The following is a 21,371-nucleotide window of genomic DNA, read 5'->3' on the forward strand; positions in this document are numbered from 1 at the left end:
TGATTTCGCAGGATGCGGGATTTCCTTAAAACGTGGCTTTCTGAAAAATTTTGACGAAAGAAAATTCTCCTGTGGGTTCTCTTTTGAGGCTACACGTTTAGACGTACACGGCACACCAAATCTTTTCGAGTTACAACGTGTTGTTACGGAGATACAAGGTAATTTTGTAAGATGAGTTACTTCTTCTCTTAAAGTGTTTCCAATACGTTCTTATTTGTCTTTACTCTGCAACACTGTATTTCCTTATAACGTGGTATTCTTACATATTCGTTCGAGAGAAAACTATCCTGTGTGTTCCCTTTTTAGTCTACACACTTAGACATACAGGCAACACCACAGCTTTCTGAGTTACAACGTGTTGTTTATGAAAAACAAGATAATTTCGCACGATGCGGGATTTCCTTAAAACGTAGATTTCTGAAAAATTTTGACGAAAGAAAATTCTTCAGTGGGTTCTCTTTTGAGGCTACACGTTTAGACGTACACGCCACACCAAATCCTTTCGAGTTACCACGTGTGGTTTAGGAGATACAAGCTAATATTTTAAGATACGTTATTTCTTCTCATTAAGTGTTTCCAACATGTACGTATTTGTCTTTACTCTGCAACGCTGTATTTCCTTATAACTTTGTATTCTTACATATTCTTTCGAGAGAAAACTCTCCTGTGCGTTCTCTTTAGAGGCTACACGCTTAGACATACAAGCAACGCCAAAGGTTTTCGAGTTACAATGTGTTGTTTAGGAAAAACAAGATAATTACGCACGATGCGAGATTTCCATAAAACGTGGATTTCTGAAAAATTTTGAGGGAAGAAAGTTCTCCTGTGGGTTCTCTTTTGAGGCTACACATGTAGAGGTACGAGACACACCAAATCTATTCGAGTTACAACGTGTTGTTTAGGAGATACAAGCTAATTTTGCACGATGCGTTATTTCTTCTCTTAAAGTGTTTCCAGTAGTATTTGTCTTTACTCTGCAACAATGTATTTCCTTATAACATGGTATTCTTACATATTCTTTCGAGAGAAAACTTGCCTGTGCGTTCTCTTTTGAGGCTACACTCTTAGACAAATACGCAACGCCAAAGCTTTTCGAGTTACAACGTGTTGTTTAGGAAAACAAGATAATTTCGCACGATGCAGGATTTCCATAAAACGTGGTTTTCTGAAAAATTTTGACGAAAGAAATGTCTCCTGTCTGTTCTCTTTTTAGGCTACACGTGTAGAAGTACGAGCCACACCAAATCTTTTCGAGTTACCATGTGTTGTTTAGGAGATACAAGCTAATTTTGTACGATGTGTTATTTCTTCTCTTAAAGTTTTTACAATACTTACGTAGTTGTCTTTACTCTGCAACACTGTATTCCCTTATAACGTGGTATTCTTACATATTCTTTCCAGAGAAAACTCTCCTGTGCGTTCTCTTTTGAGGCTACACGCTTAGACATACACGAAACGCCAAAGCATTTCGAGTTACAATGTGTTGTTTAGGAAAAACAAGATAATTCCGCACTATGCGAGATTTCCATAAAACGTGGTGTCTGAAAAATTTTGACCAAAGAAAGTTCTCCTGTGGGTTCTCTTTTGAGGCTACACGTGTAGAGGTACGAGCCACACCAAATCTACTCGAGTTACAACGTGTTGTTTAGGAGATACAAGCTAATTTTTTATGATGCTTTATTTCTTCTCTTAAAGTGTTTCCAGTAGTATTTGTCTTTACTCTGCAACACTGTATTTCCTTATAACATGGTATTCTTACATATTCTTTCGAGAGAAAACTCGCCTGTGCGTTCTCTTTTGAGGCTACACACTTAGACAAATATGCAACGCCAAAGCTTTTCGAGTTACAACGTGTTGTTTATAAAAAACAAGATAATTTCGCACGATGCGAGATTTCCATAAAACGTGGTTTTCTGAAAAATTTTGATGAAAGAAAATTCTCCTGTGGGTTCTCGTTTGAGGCTACACTTTTAGACGTGCACGTCACACCAAATATTTTCGAGTTACAACGTGTTGTTTAGGAGATACAAGTTAATTTTGAACGATGCGTTATTTCTTCTCGTATAGTGTTTCCAATACGTACATATTTGTCTTTACTCTGCAACACTGTATTTCCTTATAACGTGGTATTCTTGCATATTCTTTCGAGAGAAAACTATCCTGTGCGTTCCCTTTTGAGGCTACACACTGAGACATACAGGCAAACCAAAGCTTTTCGAATTACAACGTGTTGTTTATGAAAAACAAGATAATTTCGCACGATGCGGGATTTCCTTAAAACTTGGTGTTCAGACAAATTTTGACGAAAGAAAATTCTCCTGTGGGTTCTCTTTTGAGGCTACACATTTAGGCGTACGAGCCACACCAAATATTTCGAGTTACAACTTGTTGTTTAGGAGATAATAGCAAATTTTGTACGATGCGTTATTTCTTCTTGTAAAGTGTTTCCAATAAGTACTTATCTGTCTTTACTCTGCAACACTGTATTTCCTTATAACGTGGTATTCTTACATATTCTTTCGAGGGAAAACTCTCCTGTGCGTTCTCTTTTGAGGCTACATTCTTAGACATACACGCAACGCCAAATCTTTTCGAGTTACAAAGTGTTGTTTAGGAAAAACAAGATAATTTCGCACGATGCGAGATTTCCATAAAACGTGGTTTTCTGAAAACTTTTGACCACAGAAAGTTCTCCTGTGGGTTCTCTTTTGAGGCTACATGTTTAGACGTACACGTCACACCAAATCTTTTCGAGTTACAACGTGTTGTTTAGGAGATACAAGCTAAACTTGTACGATGAGTTATTTCTTCTCATAAAGTGTTTCCAATAAGTACTTATTTGTCGTTACTCTCCAAAATTGTATTTCCTTATAACGTGGTATTCTTACATATTCTTTCGAGAGAAAACTCTCCTGTGCCTTCTCTTTTGAGGCTCCACGCTTACACATACAAGCAACAGCAAAGCTTTTCGAGTTACAACATGTTGTTTAGGAAAAAGAAGATGATTTTGCATAATGCGGGATTTCCTTAAAACGAGGTTTTCTGAAAAATTTTGACGAAAGAAAATTCTCCTGTGGGTTCTCTTTTGAGGCTACACATTTAGACATACAGGCCACACCAAATCATGTTGAGTTACAACGTGTTGTTTAGGAGATACAAGCTAATTTTTTACGATGTGTTAATTATTCTCGTAAAATGTTTCTAATACATACGCATTTGTCTTTACTCTGCAACATTGTATTTCCTTATAACGTGGTATTCTTACATATTCTTTCGATAGAAAACTATCCTGTGTGTTCCCCTTTGAGGCTACACACTTAGACATACAGGCAACACCAAAGCATTTCGAGTTACAACGTGTTGTTTATGAAAAACTAGATAATTTCGCACGATGCGGGATTTCCTTAAAACGTGGTGTTCTGACACATTTTGACGAAAGAAAATTCTCCTGTGGGTTCTCTTTTGAGGCTACACGTTTAGAGGTACACGCCACACCAAATCCTTTCGAGTTACCACGTGTTGTTTAGGAGATACAAGCTAATTTTGTACGATGCGTTATTTCTTCTCGTAAACTGTTTCCAAACGTACGTATTTATCTTTACACTGCAACACTGTATTTCCTTATAATGTTGAATTCTTACATGTTCTTTCGAGAGAAAACTCTCCTGTGCATTCTCTTTAGAGGCTACATGCTCACACATACACGCAACACCAAAGCTTTTCGAGTTACAACGTGTTGTTTAGGAGATAGAAGCTAATTTTGTATAATGTGTTATTTCTTCTCGTAAAGTGTTTCCAATACGTATGTATTTGTCTTTACTCTCCAACATTGTATTTCCTTATAACTTGGTGTTCTTACATATTCTTTCAAGAGAAAACTATCCTGTGCCTTCTTTTTTGAGGCTACACACTTAGACATATGCGCAACACCAAAGTTTTTTGAGTTGCAACGTGTGGTTTAGGAAAAACCAGATAATTTCGCAAGATGTGGGATTTCCTTAAAACGTGATTGTCTGAAAATTTTTGAGGAAAGAAAATTGTCCTGTGGGTTCTCTTTTGAGGCTACACGTTTAGAAGTACAGGCCACACCAAATCTTTTCGAGTTACAACGTGTTGTTTAGGAGATACAAGCTAATTTTGTACGATCCGTTATTTCTTCTCGTAAAGTGTTTCCAATACGTACGTATTTGTCTTTACTCTGCAACACTGTATTTCCTATTAACGTGGTATTCTTACCTATTCTTTCGAGAGAAAACTCTCCTGTGCCTTCTCTTTTGAGGTTACACACTTAGACATACACGCAACACGTAAGCTTTTCGAGTTACAAGGTGTTGTTTAGGAAAATCAAGATAATTTCGCACGATGCGGGATTTCCTTAAAATGTGATTTTCTGAAAAATTTTGACGAAAGAAAATTCTCTTATAAGTTCTCTTTTGAGGCTACACGTTTAGACGTACACGCCACACCAAATCTTTTCGAGTTACAACGTGTTGTTTAGAAGATACAAGCAAATATTTTATGATGCGTTATTTCTTCTCGTAAACTGTTTCCAATACGTACGTATTTGTCTTTACTATGCAACACTGTATTTCCTTATAACGTGGTATTCTTACATATTCTTTCGAGAGAAAACTCTCCTGTGTGTTCTCTTTGAGGCTACACGCTTAGACATACAGGCAGCACCAAAGATTTTCGAGTTACAACGTGTTGTTTAGGAAAAACAAGATAATTTCGCACGATATGGGATTTCGTTAAAACCTGGTTTTCTGACAAATTTTGACCAAAGAAAATTCTCCTGTCGGTTCTCTTTTGAGGCTACACGTTTAGAGGAATATGCCACACCAAATCTTTTCGAGTTACAACGTGTTGTTTTGGAGATACAAGCTAATTTTGTAAGATACGTTATTTCTTCTCCTAAAGTGTTTCCAATACATACGTATTTGTCTTTATTGTGCAACACTGTATTTCCTTATAACGTGGTATTCTTGCATATTATTTTGAGAGAAAACTCTCCTGTGCCTTCTCTTTTGAGGCTACATGCTTAGACATACACGAAACACCAAAGCTTTTCGAGTTACAACGTGTTGTTTAGGAAAAACAAGATAATTTCGCATGATGCGGGATTTCCTTAAAACGTGGTTTTCTGACAAATTTTGACGAAAGAAATTTCTCCTGTGGGTTCTCTTTTGAGGCTACATGTTTAGACGTACACACCACGCCAAATATTTTCGAGTTACAACGTGTTCTTTAGGAGAAACAAGCTAATTTTGTACGATGCATTATTTCTTCTCGTAAAGTGTTTCCAATACGTACGTATTTGTCTTTATTTTGCAACACTGTATTTCCTTATAACGTGGTATTCTTATATATTCTATCGAGAGAAAACTCTCCTATGCATTCCCTTTTGAGGCTACATGCTTAGACATACATGAACACCAAAGCTTTTCGAGTTACAACGTGTTGTTTAGGAAAAACAAGATAAGTTCGCAGGATGAGGGATTTCCTTAAAACGTGGTTTTCTGACAAATTTTGAAGAAAGAAAATTCTCCTGTGGGTTCTCTTTTGAGGCTACACGTTTAGACGCACACGCCACACCAAATATTTTCGAATTACAACGTGTTGTTTAGGAGATACAAGCTAATTTTGTACCATGCGTCATTTCTTCTCGTAAAGTATTTACAATTACTACCTATTTATCTTTACTCTGCAACACTGTATTTCCTTATAACGTGGTATTCCTACATATTCTTTCGAGAGAAAACTCTCCTGTGTCCTCTTTTGAGGCTACACACTTAGACATACACGCAACACCAAAGCTTTTCGAGTTACAACGTGTAATTTAGGAAAAACAAGGTAATTTCGCACGATGAGGTATTTCCTTAGAACATGGTTTTCTAACAAATTTTGACGAAAGAAAATTCTCTTGTGGGTTCTCTGTTGAGGCTACACGTTTAGACGTACACGCCACACGAAATCTTTTCGAGTTACAACGTGTTGGTTAGGAGATACAAGCTAATTTTGTACGATGCGTTATTTCTTCTCATAAAGTGTTTCCAATACGTACGTATTTGTCTTTATGCTGCAACACTGTATTTCCTTATAACGTGGTATTCTTACATATTCTTTCGACAGAAACTCTCCCGTGAATTCTCTTTTGAGGCCACACGCTTAGACATACATGCAACACCAAAGCTTTTCGAATTACAACGTGTTGTTTAGGAGAAACAAGATAATTTCGCACGATGCGGGATTTCCATAAAACGTGGGTTTCTGACAAATTTTGACGAAGGAAAATCCTCCTGTGGTTTCTCTTTTGAGGCTACACGTTTAGCCGTACATGCCACACCAAATCCTTTCGAGTTACAACGTGTTGTTTAGGAGATACAAGCTAATTTTGTATGATGCATTATATCTTTTCGTAAAGTTTTTTCCAATACTTATGTATTTGTCTTTAGTCTGCAACACTGTATTTCCTTATAACGTGGTATTCTCACATATTGTTTCGAGAGAATACTCTACTGTGCGTTCTCTTTTGAGGCTACAAGCTTAGATATACACGCAACACCAAAGCTTTTTTGAATTACAACGTGTTGTTTAGGAAAAACAAGATAATTTTGCAGGATGCAGGATTTCCTTAAAACGTGGTTTTCTCACAAATTTTGACGAAAGAAAATTCTCCTGTTCGTTGTCTTTGAGGCTACACTTTTAGACGTACAAGCCAAACCAAATCTTTTCGAGTTACCACTTGTTGTTTAGGAGATACAAGTTAATAATTTATGATGCGTTATTTCTTCTCGTAAAGTGTTTCCAATATGTACGTTTTTGTCTTTACTCTGCAACACTGTATTTCCTTATAACGTGGTATTCTTACATGTTCTTCCGAGAGAAAACTCTCCTGTGAATTCTCTTTTGAGGCTACACGCTTAGACATACACGCAACACCAAAGCTTTTCGAGTTACAACGTGTTGTTTAGGAAAAACAAATAATTTCGCACGATGCGGGATTTCCTTAAAACGTGGTTTTCTGACAAATTTTGACAAAAGAAAATTCTCCTGTTGGTTCTCTTTTGAGGCTACACGTTTAGACTTACATGCCAAACCAAATCTTTTCGAGTTACAACGTGTTGTTTAGGAGATAAAAGCTAATTTTTAATAATGCATTATTTCTTCTCGTAAAGTGTTCCCAATATGTACGTATTTGTCTTTACTCTGCAAAATTGTATTTCCTAATAGCGTGGTGTTCTTACATATTCGTTCGAGAGAAAACTCTCCTGTGCCTTCTCTTTTGAGACTCCACGTTTAGACATACACGCAACACTAAAGCTTTTCGAGTTACAACATTTTGTTTAGGAAAAAGAAGATGATTTCGCACGATGCAGGATTTCCTTAAAACGTGGTTTTCTCAAAAATTTTGAAGAAAAAATTCTCCTGTGGGTTCTCTTTTGAGGCTACACGTTTAGACATACACGCCACACCAGATCTTTTTGAGTTACAACGTTTTGTTTAGGAGATACATGTTAATTTTTTACTATGCGTTAATTCTTCTAGTAAAGTGTTTCCAATACGTACGTGTTTATCTTTACTCTGCAACACTGTATTTCCTTATAACGTGATATTCTTGCATATTCTTTCGAGAGAAAACTCTCCTTTGCGTTCTCTGTTGAGGCTACACGCTTAGACATACATGCAACACCAAAGCTTTTCGAGTTACAACGTGTTGTTTAGGAAAAACAAGATAATTTCGCACGATGCGAGATTTCCTTAAAACGTGGTTTCTGACAAATTTTGATGAAAGAAAACTCTCCTGTGGGTTCTCTTTTGAGGGTACACGTTTAGACATACACGTCACACCAAATGTTTTCGAGTAACAACGTGTTGTTTAGGAGATACAAGCTAATTTTGTAAGATGCGTTATTTCTTCTCGTAAAGTGTTTCCAATATGTACTTATTTGTCTTTACTCATCAAAATTTTGTTTCCTTATAACGTGGTATTCTTACATATTCTTTCAAGAGAAAACTCTCCTGTGCCTTCTCCTATGTCTAAGGCTCCACGCTTAGACATACGCGCAACACCAAAGCTTTTCGAGTTACAGCTTGTTGTTTAGGAAAAAGAAGATGATTTCGCACGATGCGGGATTTCCTTAAAACGTGGTTTTCTGAAAAATTTTAGCGAAAGAAAATTCTCCTGTGGATTCTCTTTTGAAGCTACACATTTAGACATACACGCCGCACCAAATCTTTTCGAGTTACAACGTGTTGTTTAGGAGATACAAGCTAATTTTGTACGATGCGTTATTTCTTCTCGTAAAGTTTTCCAATACGTACATATTTTTCTTTACTCTGCAACACTGTATTTCCTTATAACTTGGTATTCTTACATATTCTTTCGAGAGAAAACTATCCTGTGCGTTCCCTTTTGAGGCTACACACTTAGACATACAGGCATCACCAAAGCTTTTCGAGTTACAACGTGTTGTTTATGAAAATCAAGATTATTTCGCACGATGCGTGATTTCCTTAAAATGTGGTTTTCTCACAAATTTTGACGAAAGAAAATTATCCTGTGGGTTCTCTTTTGAGGCTACACGTTTAGACGTACACGCCACACCAAATCCTTTCGAGTTACCACGTGTTGTTTAGGAGATACAAGCTAATTTTTTATGATGCGTTATTTCTTCTCGTAAAGTGTTTCCAATACGTACTTATTTCTCTTTACTCTGCAACATTGTATTTCCCTAATACGTGGTATTCTTACATATTCTTTCGAGGGAAAACTCTCCTGTGTGTTCTCTTTTGAGGCTACATGCTTACGCATACACGCAACGCCAAAGCTTTTCGAGTTACAACGTTTTGTTTAGGAAAAAGAAGATAATTTCGCACGATGCGAGATTTCCATAAAACGTGGTTTTCTGAAAAATTTTGACCAAAGAAAGTTCTCCTGTGCATTCTCTTTTGAGGCTACACGTGTAGTCGTAGGAGCCAAAACAAATCTTTTCGAGTTACAACGTGTTGTTTAGAAGATACAAGCTATTTTTTTACGATGCATTATTTCTTCTCTTAAAGTGTTTCCAATACGTACGTATTTGTCTTTACTCTGCAACACTGTATTTCCTCATAACGTGGTATTCTTACATATTCTTTCGAGAGAAAACTCTCCTGTGCGTTCTCTTGTGAGGCTACACGCTTAGACATACACGTAACAGCAAAGCTTTTCGAGATACAACATGTTGTTTAGGAAAAACAAGATAATTACGCACGATGCAAGATTTCCTTAAAACGTGGTTTCTGACAAATTTTCATGAAAGAAAATTCTCCTGTGTGTTCTCTTTTGAGGCTACAGGTTTAGACGTACATGTCACAGCAGATCTTTTCGAGTTACAACGTGTTGTTTAGGAGATACAAGCTAATTTTGTATGAAGCAGTATTTCTTTTACTAAAGTGTTTCCAATATGTACTTATTTGTCTTTACTCTGCAAAATTGTATTTCCTTATAACGTGGTATTCTTACAGATTCTTTCGAGAGAAAACTCTCCTGTGCGTTCTCTTTTGAGGCCACACCTTTAGACATACACGCAACACCAAAGCTTTTCGAGTTACAACGTGTTGTTTAGGAAAAACAAGATAATTTTGCACGATGCGGGATTACCTTAAAACGTGGTTTTCTGACAAATTTTGACGAAAGAAAGTTCCCCTGTTGGTGTTCTTTTGAGTCAACACATGTAGACGTACGAGCCACACCAAATCTTTTCTAGTTACAACGTGTTGTTTAGGAGATACAAGCAAATTTTGTACGATGCGTTATTTCTTCTCATAAAGTTTTTCCAATACGTACGTATTTGTCTTTACTCTGCAACACTGTATTTCCTTAAAACGTGGTATTCTTACATATTCTTTCGAGGGAAAACTCTCCTGTGCGTTCTCTTTTGAGGCTACATGCTTAGACATACATGCAACCCCAAAGCTTTTCGAGTTACAACTTGTTGTTTAGGAAAAACAAGATAATTTCGCAGGATGCGAGATGTCCATAAAACATGGTTTTCTGACATATTTTGACGAAAGAAAGTTCTCCTGTGGGTTCTCTTTTGAGGCTACACGTGTAGAGGTATGGGCCACACCAAATCTTTTCGAGTTGCAACGTGTTGTTTAGGAGATACAAGCTAATTTTGTACGATGCGTTATTTCTTCTCGTAAAGTGTATCCAATATGTACGTATTTGTCTTTACTCTGCAACACTGTATTTCCTTATAACGTGGTATTCTTATATATTCGTTCGAGAGAAAACTCTCCTGTGCGTTCTCTTTTGAGGTGACACGCTTAGACATACACGCAACACCAAAGCTTTTCGAGTTACAACGTGTTGTTTAGGAAAAACAAGATAATTTCGCACGGTGCGAGATTTCATTAAAACGTGGTTTCTGACAAATTGGATGAAGGAAAATTCTCCTGTGGGTTCTCTTTTGAGGCTGCACGTTTAGACGTACACTTCACACCAAATCTTTTTGAGTTACAAGTTGTTGTTTAGGAGATACAAGCTAATTTTGTACGATGTGTTATTTCTTCTCGTAAAGTGTTTCCAATATGTACTTATGTGTCTTTACTCTGCAAAATTGTATTTCCTTTTAACGTGGTATTCTTACATATTCTTTCGAGAGAAAACTATCCTGTGCCTTCCCTTTTGAGGCTCCATGCTTACACAAACACACAACGCCAAAGCTTTTTGAGTTACAATGTGTTGTTTAGGAAAAACAAGATTATTTCGCACGATGCCAGATTTCCATAAAACGTGGTTTTCTGAAAAATTTTGACGAAAGAAAGTTCTCTTGTGGGTTCTCTTTTGAGGCTGCACGTGTGGAGGTATGAGCCACACCAAATCTTTTCGAGCTACAACGTGTTGTTTAGGAGATACAAGCTAATGTTGTACAATGCATTATTTCTTCTCTTAAAGTGTTTCCAATACGTACATATTTGTCTTTACTCTGCAACACTGTATTTCCTTATAACGTGGTATTCTTACATATTCTTTCGAGAGAAAACTCTCCTTTGAGTTCTCTTTTGAGGTTACACGCTTAGACATACACGCAACACCAAAGCTTTTCGAGTTACAACGTGTTCTTTAGGAAAAACAAGATAATTTCGCACGATGCGAGATTCCCTTAAAACGTGGTTTCTGACAAATTTTGACGAAAGAAAATTCTCCTGTGGGTTCTCTTTTGAGGCTACACGTTTAGACGTACACGTCACAGCAAATCTTTTCGAGTTAAAACGTGTTGTTTAGGAGATACAAGCTAATTTTGTACGATGAGTTATTTCTTCTCGTAAAGTGTTTCCAATATGTACTTATTTGTCTTTACTCTGCAAAATTGTATTTCCTTATAACGTGGTAGTCTTACATATTCTTTCGAGAGAAAACTCTCCTGTGCCTTCTCTTTTGAGGCTCCATGCTTACACAAACACGCAACGCCAAAGCTTTTTGAGTTACAATGTGTTGTTTAGGGAAAACAAGATAATTTCCCACGATGCCAGATTTCCATAAAACGTGGTTTTCTGAAAAATTTTGACGAAAGAAAGTTCCCCTGTGGGTTCTTTTTCGAGGCTACACGTGTAGAGGTAAGAGCCATACCAAATCTTTTTGAGTTACAACGTGTTATTTAGGAGATACAAGCTAATGTTGTACGATGCGTTATTTCTTCTCTTAAAGTGTTTCCAATAAGTACATATTTGCCTTTACTCTGCAACACTGTATTTCCTTATAACGTGGTATTCTTACATATTCTTTCGAGAGAAAACTCTCCTGTGAGTTCTCTTTTGAGGCTACAAGCTTAGACATACAGGCAACACCAAAGCTTTTCCAGTTACAACCTATTGTTTAGGAAAAACAAGATAATTTTGCACGATGCGAGATTTCTTTAAAACGTGGTTTCTGACAAATTTTGATGAAAGAAAATTCTCCTGTGGGTTCTCTTTTGAGGCTACACATGTAGACGTACACGTCACACCAAATCTTTTCGAGTTACAACGTGTTGTTTAGGAGATACAAGCTAATTTTGTACGATGCGTTATTTCTTCTCATAAATTGTTTCCAATACGTACTTATTTGTATTTAGTCTGCAACACTGTATTTCCTTATAACGTGGTATTCTTACATATTCTTTGAGGGAAAACTCTCCTGTGCGTGCTCTTTTGAGGCTACATGCTTAGACATACACGCAACGACAACGACTTTCGAGTAACAACGTGTTGTTTAGTAAAAACAAGATAATTTCGCACGATGCGAGATTTCCATAAAACGTGGTTTTCTGAAAAATTTTGACGAAAGAAAATTCTCCTGTGGGTTCTCTTTTGAGGCTACACGTGTAGGGGTATGAGCCACACTAAATCTTATCGAGTTACAAGGTGTTGTTTAGGAGATACAAGCTAATTTTGTACGATGCTTTAATTCTTCTCGTAAAGTGTTTCCAATACGTATGTATTTGTCTTTACTCTGCAACACTGTATTTCCTTATAACGTGGTATTCTTACATTTTCTTTAAGGGAAAACTCTCTTCCTATGCCTTCTCTTTTGAGGCTACATGCTTAGACATACTCGCAACACCAAAGCTTTTCGAGTTACGACCGGTTGTTTCGGAAAAACAAGATAATTTCGCATGATGCGGGATTTCCTTAAAATGTGGTTTACTGACCAATTTTGACGAAAGAAAATTCTCCTGTGGCTTCTCTTTTGAGGCTACACGTTTAGACATATAGGCCATACCAAATCTTTTCGAGTTACAACGTGTTGTTTAGGAGATACAAGCTAATTTTGTACGATGCGTTATTTCTTCTCTTAAAGTGTTTCCAATACGTACGTATTTGTCTTTACTCTGCAACACTGTATTTCCTTATAACGTGGTATTCTTACATATTCTTTCGAGAGAAAACTCTCCTGTGAGTTCTCTTTTGAGGCTACAAGCTTAGACATACATGCAACACCAAAGATTTTCCAGTTACAACCAGTTGTTTAGGAAAAACAAGATAATTTTGCACGATGCGAGATTTCTTTAAAACGTGGTTTCTGACAAATTTTGATGAAAGAAAATTCTCCTGTGGGTTCTCTTTTGAGGCTACACGTTTAGACGTACACGTCACACCAAATCTTTTCGAGTTACAACGTGTTGTTTAGGAGATACAAGCTAAATTTGTACGATGCGTTATTTCTTCTCGTAAAGTGTTTCCAATATGTACTTATTTGTCTTTACTCTGCAAAATTGTATTTCCTTATAACATGGTATACTTACCTATTCTTTTGAGAGAAAACTCTCCTGTGCCTTCTCTTTTGAGGCTCCATGCTTACACATACACGCAACACCAAAGGTTTTCGAGTTACAACATGTTGTTTAGGAAAAACAAGATGATTTCGCACGATGCGGGATTTCCTTAAAACGTGGTTTTCTGAAAAATTTTGACGAAAGAAAATTCTCCTGTGGGTTCTCTTTTGAGGCTACACGTTTAGACGTACATGCCATACCAAATCTTTTCGAGTTACAACGTGTTGTTTAGGAGATACAAGTTAATTTTTTACGTTGCATTAATTCTTTTCGTAAAGTGTTTCCCATACGTACATATTTGTCTTTATTCTGCAACATTGTATTTCCTTATAAGGTAGAATTCATGCATATTCTTTGAGAGAAAACTATCCTGTGCGTTCCCTTTTGAGGCCACACACTTAGACATACAGGCAACACCAAAGCTTTTCGAGTTACAACGTGTTGTTTATTGTGGCGAGCCCCCCTGACCGGCAGGGAAGAAGACCACCGACACGAGGATTCTTCTCTTATCACACTTTTATTGGAGTACCGATGGATTAATGGAGAGTTGAAGATGAGAGGCAAGGGAGAAGGAAAGGGAGCGGCATATATAGGCAGGACAGGATGTTTCTACTATAGATAAGCTAGTCAAGCTGGGATAGGCTGCTTGCTGTTGCCGGGCAGACTTGTGCTGGGACAAAGGCCAAAATGAGATGTTTACTGCACTCCTCGGCGCCATCTTGTAATGGCGTTTGCAGGAACAATAGGCAGCCCCTCACATCTCCCTCCTTTTGTTTTATTATGCAGCAAATAGTTCTCCCAAATGAGAGGGTAGAGACAGTGGTCGTACCTCCCAGCCTTTTTTCAGACCATGTACGGGAGTAATCCCTAGGCCTATTCTGGAACCCGAGATACTCTCGACCTGTCCTCTGCCGTTTTTCTGGGAAAGGGAAACTTGGGCAGGCAACCCTTATGCGGAACGACATGTCTCTCAGAGGGATAGTGGCCCTCTGTGCGATACCTTGTTCAACAACCCTCCTTGGGTGCTGAATTGGACACTCTGCCCAGTGTAATGAACCTGAGTTCCGGGCGTGCAAGAGCTGTCCGGTCAGCTGTCTAAATGCTTGAGCATAATTCCAGGGCTGCAAATGCCTGAGTAATAAAGCCTCAGAGATCTTTGTAGAGGCTGATCCAGGCTTGAGGAGATTGGCCGGCTTCCAGAGCTGTCAAGGCTCGAGCAATGACAACCTTTTCCCTGTTCCGAGCTGCTCACATTTTGCAGAAAAGGAATAGAGTTAGAAATAGTCCTGCCAGACAAAACGCGCCAAACATGCCAACTCCTATCCACTCTTTAAAATAGGAAAAGGTTTTTACCATCCAATCTGAAAATTGTCCTATAGTGACCAATTCTACCTTGGTGCTGTTAAGCACATGAATGTGATAACTGAAATTAGCTTGTAATTGCTCAAATTCTCTGGACCAATTTCCACTCAGAATATTAGACAACTGCTTAGATTCATTGAGGGTCGCAGAGTAGGGTGTTACACAGATGTGGGGAGTTCTGTCTACACAGCTTGTAGAGATGACATCAAATAAATCTTGTAAGGCTACCTCTAAGAGGTCTATTCTCTTATTGAGCATTAAGATTCCTGATGCAAAATGAGCATTCATTTTCTCTTGTGAGGAAAGAGCAGTAGAAGTCTTCTGTACTATTTCATTAATTTGAGTAACTGTTTGTACCTGATTAGCCATGGCAACTCCTGCAGTGACCGCTGCAGCTGCAGAAACCGCAATTGCAGTGACTATTGCGGCAGTGATGCCAAAATCTCTTTTCTGTCTAAACAAGGTAACCAAAGGAAATTCACTTGGATCGACCCTAACGGGGATAGGTACTAGGGTAGGCATGCGCATTACTAAAGCTGAGTCATATTTTCTGTTGCCCCAGCACTGACTGATGTAACAACTTTGGTTCTTGCAATCCACTACTGGAGAGGAATAATTAAACAGCAAAAACAAAAATGGAGGATCTACACACATGCGACCTCTAGAGAATGTCATATTATGTTGCTTATGAAGACTATTAACTACAAGCCTATTAGTAGTGGAGTTTAGGACTCCAGAAACATTGAACAGATCTACCTTACTATTTTCCAAATTGACTATAGGCGATAGATCACAGACTGCACCCTTAGAGTTAATAAGGGTCCAGGTTGATAAAGGCCATCCTTTCTTTGTGGAATTGTTACGATACTTGTATCTGTCTAGATCAATTGTAAACCAGAAACCAGGTGAAATGGGAAACACTCTATCAAATTGTCCCCTGCAGTGTAAAAAACTCAGGTGGGTAGTCAGGAAGGACATTTGGACAAAGATAAGTAGGCTTAGACCCGTTGTATATCCTGCTACTATTGTCCTTAGAGATCATGGGTATCAATAATGTCATGTTCATCCAAAAGGTATGAGTATTAACTGTGTCCAAGCCATTACTACCATCGCCCGAGCCTGACTGTTGGCCTGCGCTGACTTTAATTAATGCCTCAGTCAGCATCTCGACCGGAAGACCTGGTCGTAGATATCTAAGTGGATCATCAAAACCTGCCAGCGTTTGGTTCTGAATTTGAATACATTGTGACTGAAAAGAATTGGAAAAACAAAGTGTTCCTGCCAATGGAACCCGAGTCTGATTAAAACTTTGCACCTTCAATTCAGACTGATCTTTAGATTTACAAGGTACCCCATAATGGCATCGGGTGGAGTAAAATTGAGAAAAAACATTGGATTCATTATGCACAGGCACTGGTATTGGCCACGTGCGAGAAAAAGACCAAAAATAACTTTCACTGGCGATCGTCAGGGGAGTCAGCCACCACAGCATCATTATTCTTCTCCACATCTTTGTCACTGGGATTCGAATCCTCCTCTCTTGGGCTTTCAACTCGGCGAGTCAGCCTCTCTGGAACCCAGATCGGATCAGCTCGGTCCTGTGGAAAAACACAAACAGCTCCCCTGGATCTCTGAATCACAGGATCCGGTCCATACCAGTTATTGTCCAGCACATCCTTCCACATGACGTGCATGCAAGGAGATAGAACTGAATTTACGTGCCTGTCGGCGGCAGTTGTATTGGACTCTTTAAGATTTAAGAAATTAAGTGTAAAGAGAGCTAGAGATATTCTTTCTCGTGGGGTAGCATGTTCAGCTATTCCCCCTTTTTGTTTAATTAAGTAAGATTTAAGAGTGTGGTGGGCGCGTTTCACAATACCTTGCCCTTGGGGATTATATGGGAGGCCAGTTAAATGAATCACATCCATTTGACTGCAAAACTGTCGAAATTTTTGAAAAGTATATGCTGGTCCATTGTCTGTCTTGAGGAGTCTGGGTTTGCCCCAAGCACTCTATGCCTCGAGGCAATGTTGAATTACATGTGAGGCCTTTTCTCCTGTTAGAGGTATAGCATACATAATGCCAGAGTATGTATCAATAGAAACATGCAAATATTGAAGTATTAGTGGTCGAATTCCCCGTGGGTTAATTCCCATGTGAGGCACAGGCAAAATTGACAACAATTTTGACATTGGGTAACTATTTCTCTAGCTTCTTTTCTAATCAATGAAAAACAGTGACGTAAGGTTGCAGCCATTATATGAAAGCACTTATGAAATTCTTTTGCAGCTTCTGTCTAGGAAAGCAGTGCAATAGACACGATCTTGGTGGCTTTATCCGCCAATTCATTTCCTAGCGACATAGGACCAAGGAGGCCCGAGTGTGCTCTGACATGAGTAACATAAACAGGGAATCTTCTATTCACTAACACAAATTGTATTTGTTGAAAAATATTAGCAACTCTACTGGAGGACTTTATTACCCCAGCTGTCTCAAGAAGGTTAACTGCATTAACTACATAAGAAGAATCAGACACAATATTAAGCGGTCCTGGGAAGGTCTCAAGAACCTCTAGTACTACTAAACATTCCACAATTTGAGATGAGATTTCATTATATTGTTTAGATACTACCTTGCAATTAACTACATAAGCACCTATACCAGTTTTTTTATCCATCAGTATATACCATGATTCCATCTAGGAATGAATTTCTGGCTGTCACTCGTGGAAATACTACAGCCTGACTCAGGGCAAATTGCAAAATTGGATGCTTTGGATAATGATTGTCAATCTGTCCAGCAAAGGAGGTAACTAAAATCGCCCAATCATTGGCTGTAGCTGCCAAAATTTGAACTTGAAAGGAGCATTATTTGAAAACTTTTAACATAATTTGTAATTTAACCACCTGTGAGGAGCCAGGCTGATATTGGCACAAAACGGGCTCATTGCGCTCGATCATATAAGCTCCACAGCCTATTTTTGATCCATCTGTAAATATATTAGGGTACCTGGCAAGGGTGCTTGTGCAGTTACTTTTGAAAACACCACAGGATGTTCCTTAAAAAATGAAAGCAAAGGATATCTGGGATAATGATTATCTATTAATCCATCAAAACAGCAGTGCAATATGACCCAATCATTAATTGTTCTGCACAAAATCTGCACCTGAGAGGCAGTATAGAAAATAATCAGTGATGTAAGATTCTTCTCAAAAAACTGTAGGCATTGTTGTATCTCTAGAAGGGTCAATTTTGTAATTGCAGTAGAGTAATGATCAATAGATTTTGCTGGTGAGGCTCTAGGATGTTCCCACAACAAGGGACCTTCTTGCCATAGCAGGCCTGTAGGCTGCAAAAAGGTAGACAAAATGCATAAAGCAATTTTCTCTTTTTCTTTGTAGCGAAACAACACTGTGTCTTGTAAGCCTTGTTTTACTCTGTTGAGGGCTACTCTAGCCTCTTGTGTCAATATTTGGTATGAATCTAAGGCCGAATTTTAATGCCTTTATAATTTCTATATAGCCTTATTAATGTTTTATAGATCTAAGTTTGAAACTTTATTTTGAACCACATCTATATGAATCTGTTAAAAATATTCTTTTGGCCAAAACTCTCTATGTGAAGCTTGTAAGATAAGGCCAGACTTACACCCATCAATCTTGCAAGGAATAGCCTGTAACTAGACCCCACTGTATGAAGGTCAAATAACAAAAGGAACTTGTAATATTAAAGCATAACTACAATTTTTGAAAGCAAAACCCAGTTTTAAACAATCTTTTCTCCTTAAAATAATAGCAAACACATTATTTTTATATTGCAAAGTTTGTCTATCAGCTTGTATGTTTGATTGTATGACAATGTAACTTATTGAAAAGACATTATTTTAAATCTTATTTTTTATAAGTCTGAGTTCTAGGATAAGAATCACATAAAACATTATGTCAATTTAGGAATACCTTAAAGACCTAATATTATTGGCTTCTGTCATGTCACGTGTTGCTTAAGATAGCTTTAACCCTAAATTATCAGTTTTAAACTTACCTTTTGTTACCATTATATTTTCTTTTGAATCATGTCCAATAACTTATGAGTCAATACTCTATAATCAAGGCATGTAAAACATTTATACCTTTATGACCAATTAGAAATAAGGATGAAGCAATTACACAAATCTCATTAATTTAAACCAAGTACATATATATTTTTCTAGCTGTAATTTTAGGGGAATAAAACACCTTGAACCCAACCATCACCATGGTAGAAATTTTTTCAGGAGAATTAACCATTAAGTTTGAGGCTGCTGGTCTCTTAAAAAATATAGCTTTTTTCTCAAGCTGTGTTTAACTCATAGTTAAGAATATGAAGCTCCTTTAATCATCTTCTTCTGTGTAAATTGCAGACTGACAGGACTGCCAGTAAATAACACCCCCTTTTTACCATTTTATGTTTTCTTTTTAACACATAACATAAACACAACAATCATTCAGCCACTCAAACAATAGACAACATAAATTGACACACATATAGACAAGTTTTTGGTGCACCAAAAATACGCAACAGACAGAAATGGAACTTAATGTCCCCAAAAAGATCCAAATATTTTAACCAGAACTAAGAATATCTCCATTAGGATTCAGAGAGAAAATAGGACGTCTCCCATTTTCTTCTGTTTCCTGGAAAGTTTTAAAGTTAGCTTTTAACCGTTATTATTATTATTATTATTATACTTTTAATACTATGTCTTATACATGAAAAAACTGCTTTTCAGAAACCTGCTTTTTCTCTTGTTTAAGAGTTAACCTCTTATCTTCTTTTCTTCTGGGAGTTCTGCCAGAGAAGGGAAGAAAAACACAGTGACCTTGTAGAGAAAAACACAGTGACCTTGTAGAGAGAGGTAGGAGGGGGGGAGAGCCCAGGATTTTCTTTGTCCGGCCGTTTTAACTGTCTCTGACTTTTAAAGAATAAATTTTTTCTTCTAGAGAATTTAGCTCGAATAGGCTGCATAAATTCCTCAGGTGTGATCTAGCTCTCCGTGGAGCTCCTTTAAGAGGGCTATACTTAAAGCAAGCTCTTGCTCTCCCAAATAACCGTGCAGGCTAGCAAAAAGCCGCTTTTAAAAGGAGGACAGGGGAAGAGAAGGGGGCTAGAAAAGGGGAAATCATTTGAAATGTAAATAAATTATATCGAATAAACCACCGGAAGGGCGATACGGGCCACTGGTCCCGCGCCTACTCTGGCTTTGTTCAAAATTGGCTACCGCCCATAACGATTGCTCTCATACTCTGCAGCAGTTTCTTCAAGCTCCTCCTTGTCCTCCTCCGACAATCCTTCTACTACCGAATCATCTGAAATTTCTAAGTTTGCAAACTCTTCCAGAACTGGATATAGGGGTTCCTTTTTACTTTCCCCTTGTTTTATTTTTCTTTTCTTTTCCCTTTTATTTCTGTTGTATTTTGCAGGCCTGTCTTCCTCCCCTTTTGACTCCGCTTCCAAGAGACTATCCTGTTGCGAAGCCAAAACTTTGCGCCCCTGCTTAATCAGCTCCATGTTCTTACTGTCCTTGAGGCACGAATGGACCAGCTTCCATAAAGGAATTGATCCTTGGCCAATTCTATCCTCCTGTTTTGCTCTTTCAAGGTCTTCTCCTAACTTTTCCCAGCAGTCGAGGTTAAAATCGCCCGAAACAGCGAACCACGGCGCTGCCTTATCAATATCCTTCACTATAGTTTCTACTGTGCGCGGTGATATCTTCAGTCCTCTCTGCTTTAGCAGACCCTGTATAAGGGCTGCAAAGTCACAGGTGCCAGGTCCAGCCCCCAAGTTGTTGCCCACACTGCCCACTTATCTACGAGGGACTTACAGTACAGCGAGAAACGCCGCTTTATCTATATTTACAGCGGTCTTACTTTCGTTTTTTAAATCCAACAAAGGCACTCCTCGCCAGGTTTATGGCAATGAAGCCAAAAACAGCACAGAAGAATCACCACGACTGCACAGAGAAAAAAATCCAGCAAACATCAAAGGGTCAGCAGGGTAGTCGAGCCACATACTACTTACTTGGGGAGACTTACTCACTCCATGTGTAGAGTTCTGAATCCTTCTTGGGCCCCTCAGACGTGTCCACTGGACCTACATCCCGGGTTTCGGCACCAGCTGTGGCGAGCCCCCCTGACCAGCAGGGAAGAAGACCACCGACACGAGGATTCTTCTCTGATCACACTTTTATTGGAGTACCGATTGGTTAATTGAGAGTTGAAGATGAGAGGCGAGGGAGAAGGAAAGGGAGCGGCATATATAGGCAGGACAGGATGTTTCTACTATAGATAAGCTAGTCAAGCTGGGATAGGCTGCTTGCTGTTGCCGGGCAGACTTGTGCTGGGACAAAGGCCAAAATGAGATGTTTACTGAACTCCTCGGCGCCATCTTGTAATGGCGTTTGCAGGAACAATAGGCAGCCCCTCACAGTTTATGAAAAACAAGATAATTTCGCAAGATGCGGGATTTCCTTAAAACGTGGTTTTAGGAAAAATTTTGACGAAAGAAAATTCTCCTGTGGGTTCTCTTTTGAGGCTACCTGTATAGACGTACACGCCACACCAAATCCTTTCGAGTTACCACGTGTTGTTTAGGAGATACAAGCTAATTTTGTACGATGCGTTATTTTTTCTCGTAAAGTGTTTCCCTTATGTACATATTTGTCTTTAC

The 21,371-nt window shown here is 38.3% G+C and overlaps 1 protein-coding gene across 3 annotated transcripts; it reads right to left on the bottom strand.

Annotated features, from left to right (window-relative positions):
• Window positions 1-13,751: 13,751 nt before the first annotated feature.
• On the bottom strand, window positions 13,752-21,067 carry LOC127680452 (uncharacterized). 3 transcript variants are annotated; one of them, XM_052175903.1, is made up of 2 exons: window positions 20,742-21,067; window positions 13,752-16,264 (listed from the first exon to the last, which is right to left on the bottom strand). In XM_052175903.1, exon 2 carries the CDS (start codon window positions 15,642-15,644, stop codon window positions 14,553-14,555), a length of 1,092 nt encoding a protein of 363 aa, XP_052031863.1. In that variant the 5' UTR covers window positions 15,645-16,264; window positions 20,742-21,067; the 3' UTR covers window positions 13,752-14,552. The 3 variants fall into 3 exon arrangements, with proteins under 3 accessions (XP_052031863.1, XP_052031862.1, XP_052031861.1); XM_052175902.1 differs by having other exon boundaries at window positions 20,738-21,067; XM_052175901.1 differs by having other exon boundaries at window positions 20,724-21,067.
• Between the last annotated feature and the right edge of the window lie 304 nt (window positions 21,068-21,371).

This window comes from Apodemus sylvaticus, chromosome 3, assembly GCF_947179515.1.
Source record: "Apodemus sylvaticus chromosome 3, mApoSyl1.1, whole genome shotgun sequence".
Lineage (NCBI taxonomy): Eukaryota > Metazoa > Chordata > Mammalia > Rodentia > Muridae > Apodemus > Apodemus sylvaticus.

What these genes read in the sequence shown, in the direction of transcription:
- LOC127680452 (XM_052175903.1), bottom strand. Translation starts at nt 15,644, where the DNA reads ATGTCCTTCCTGACTACCCACCTGAGTTTTTTACACTGCAGGGGACAA.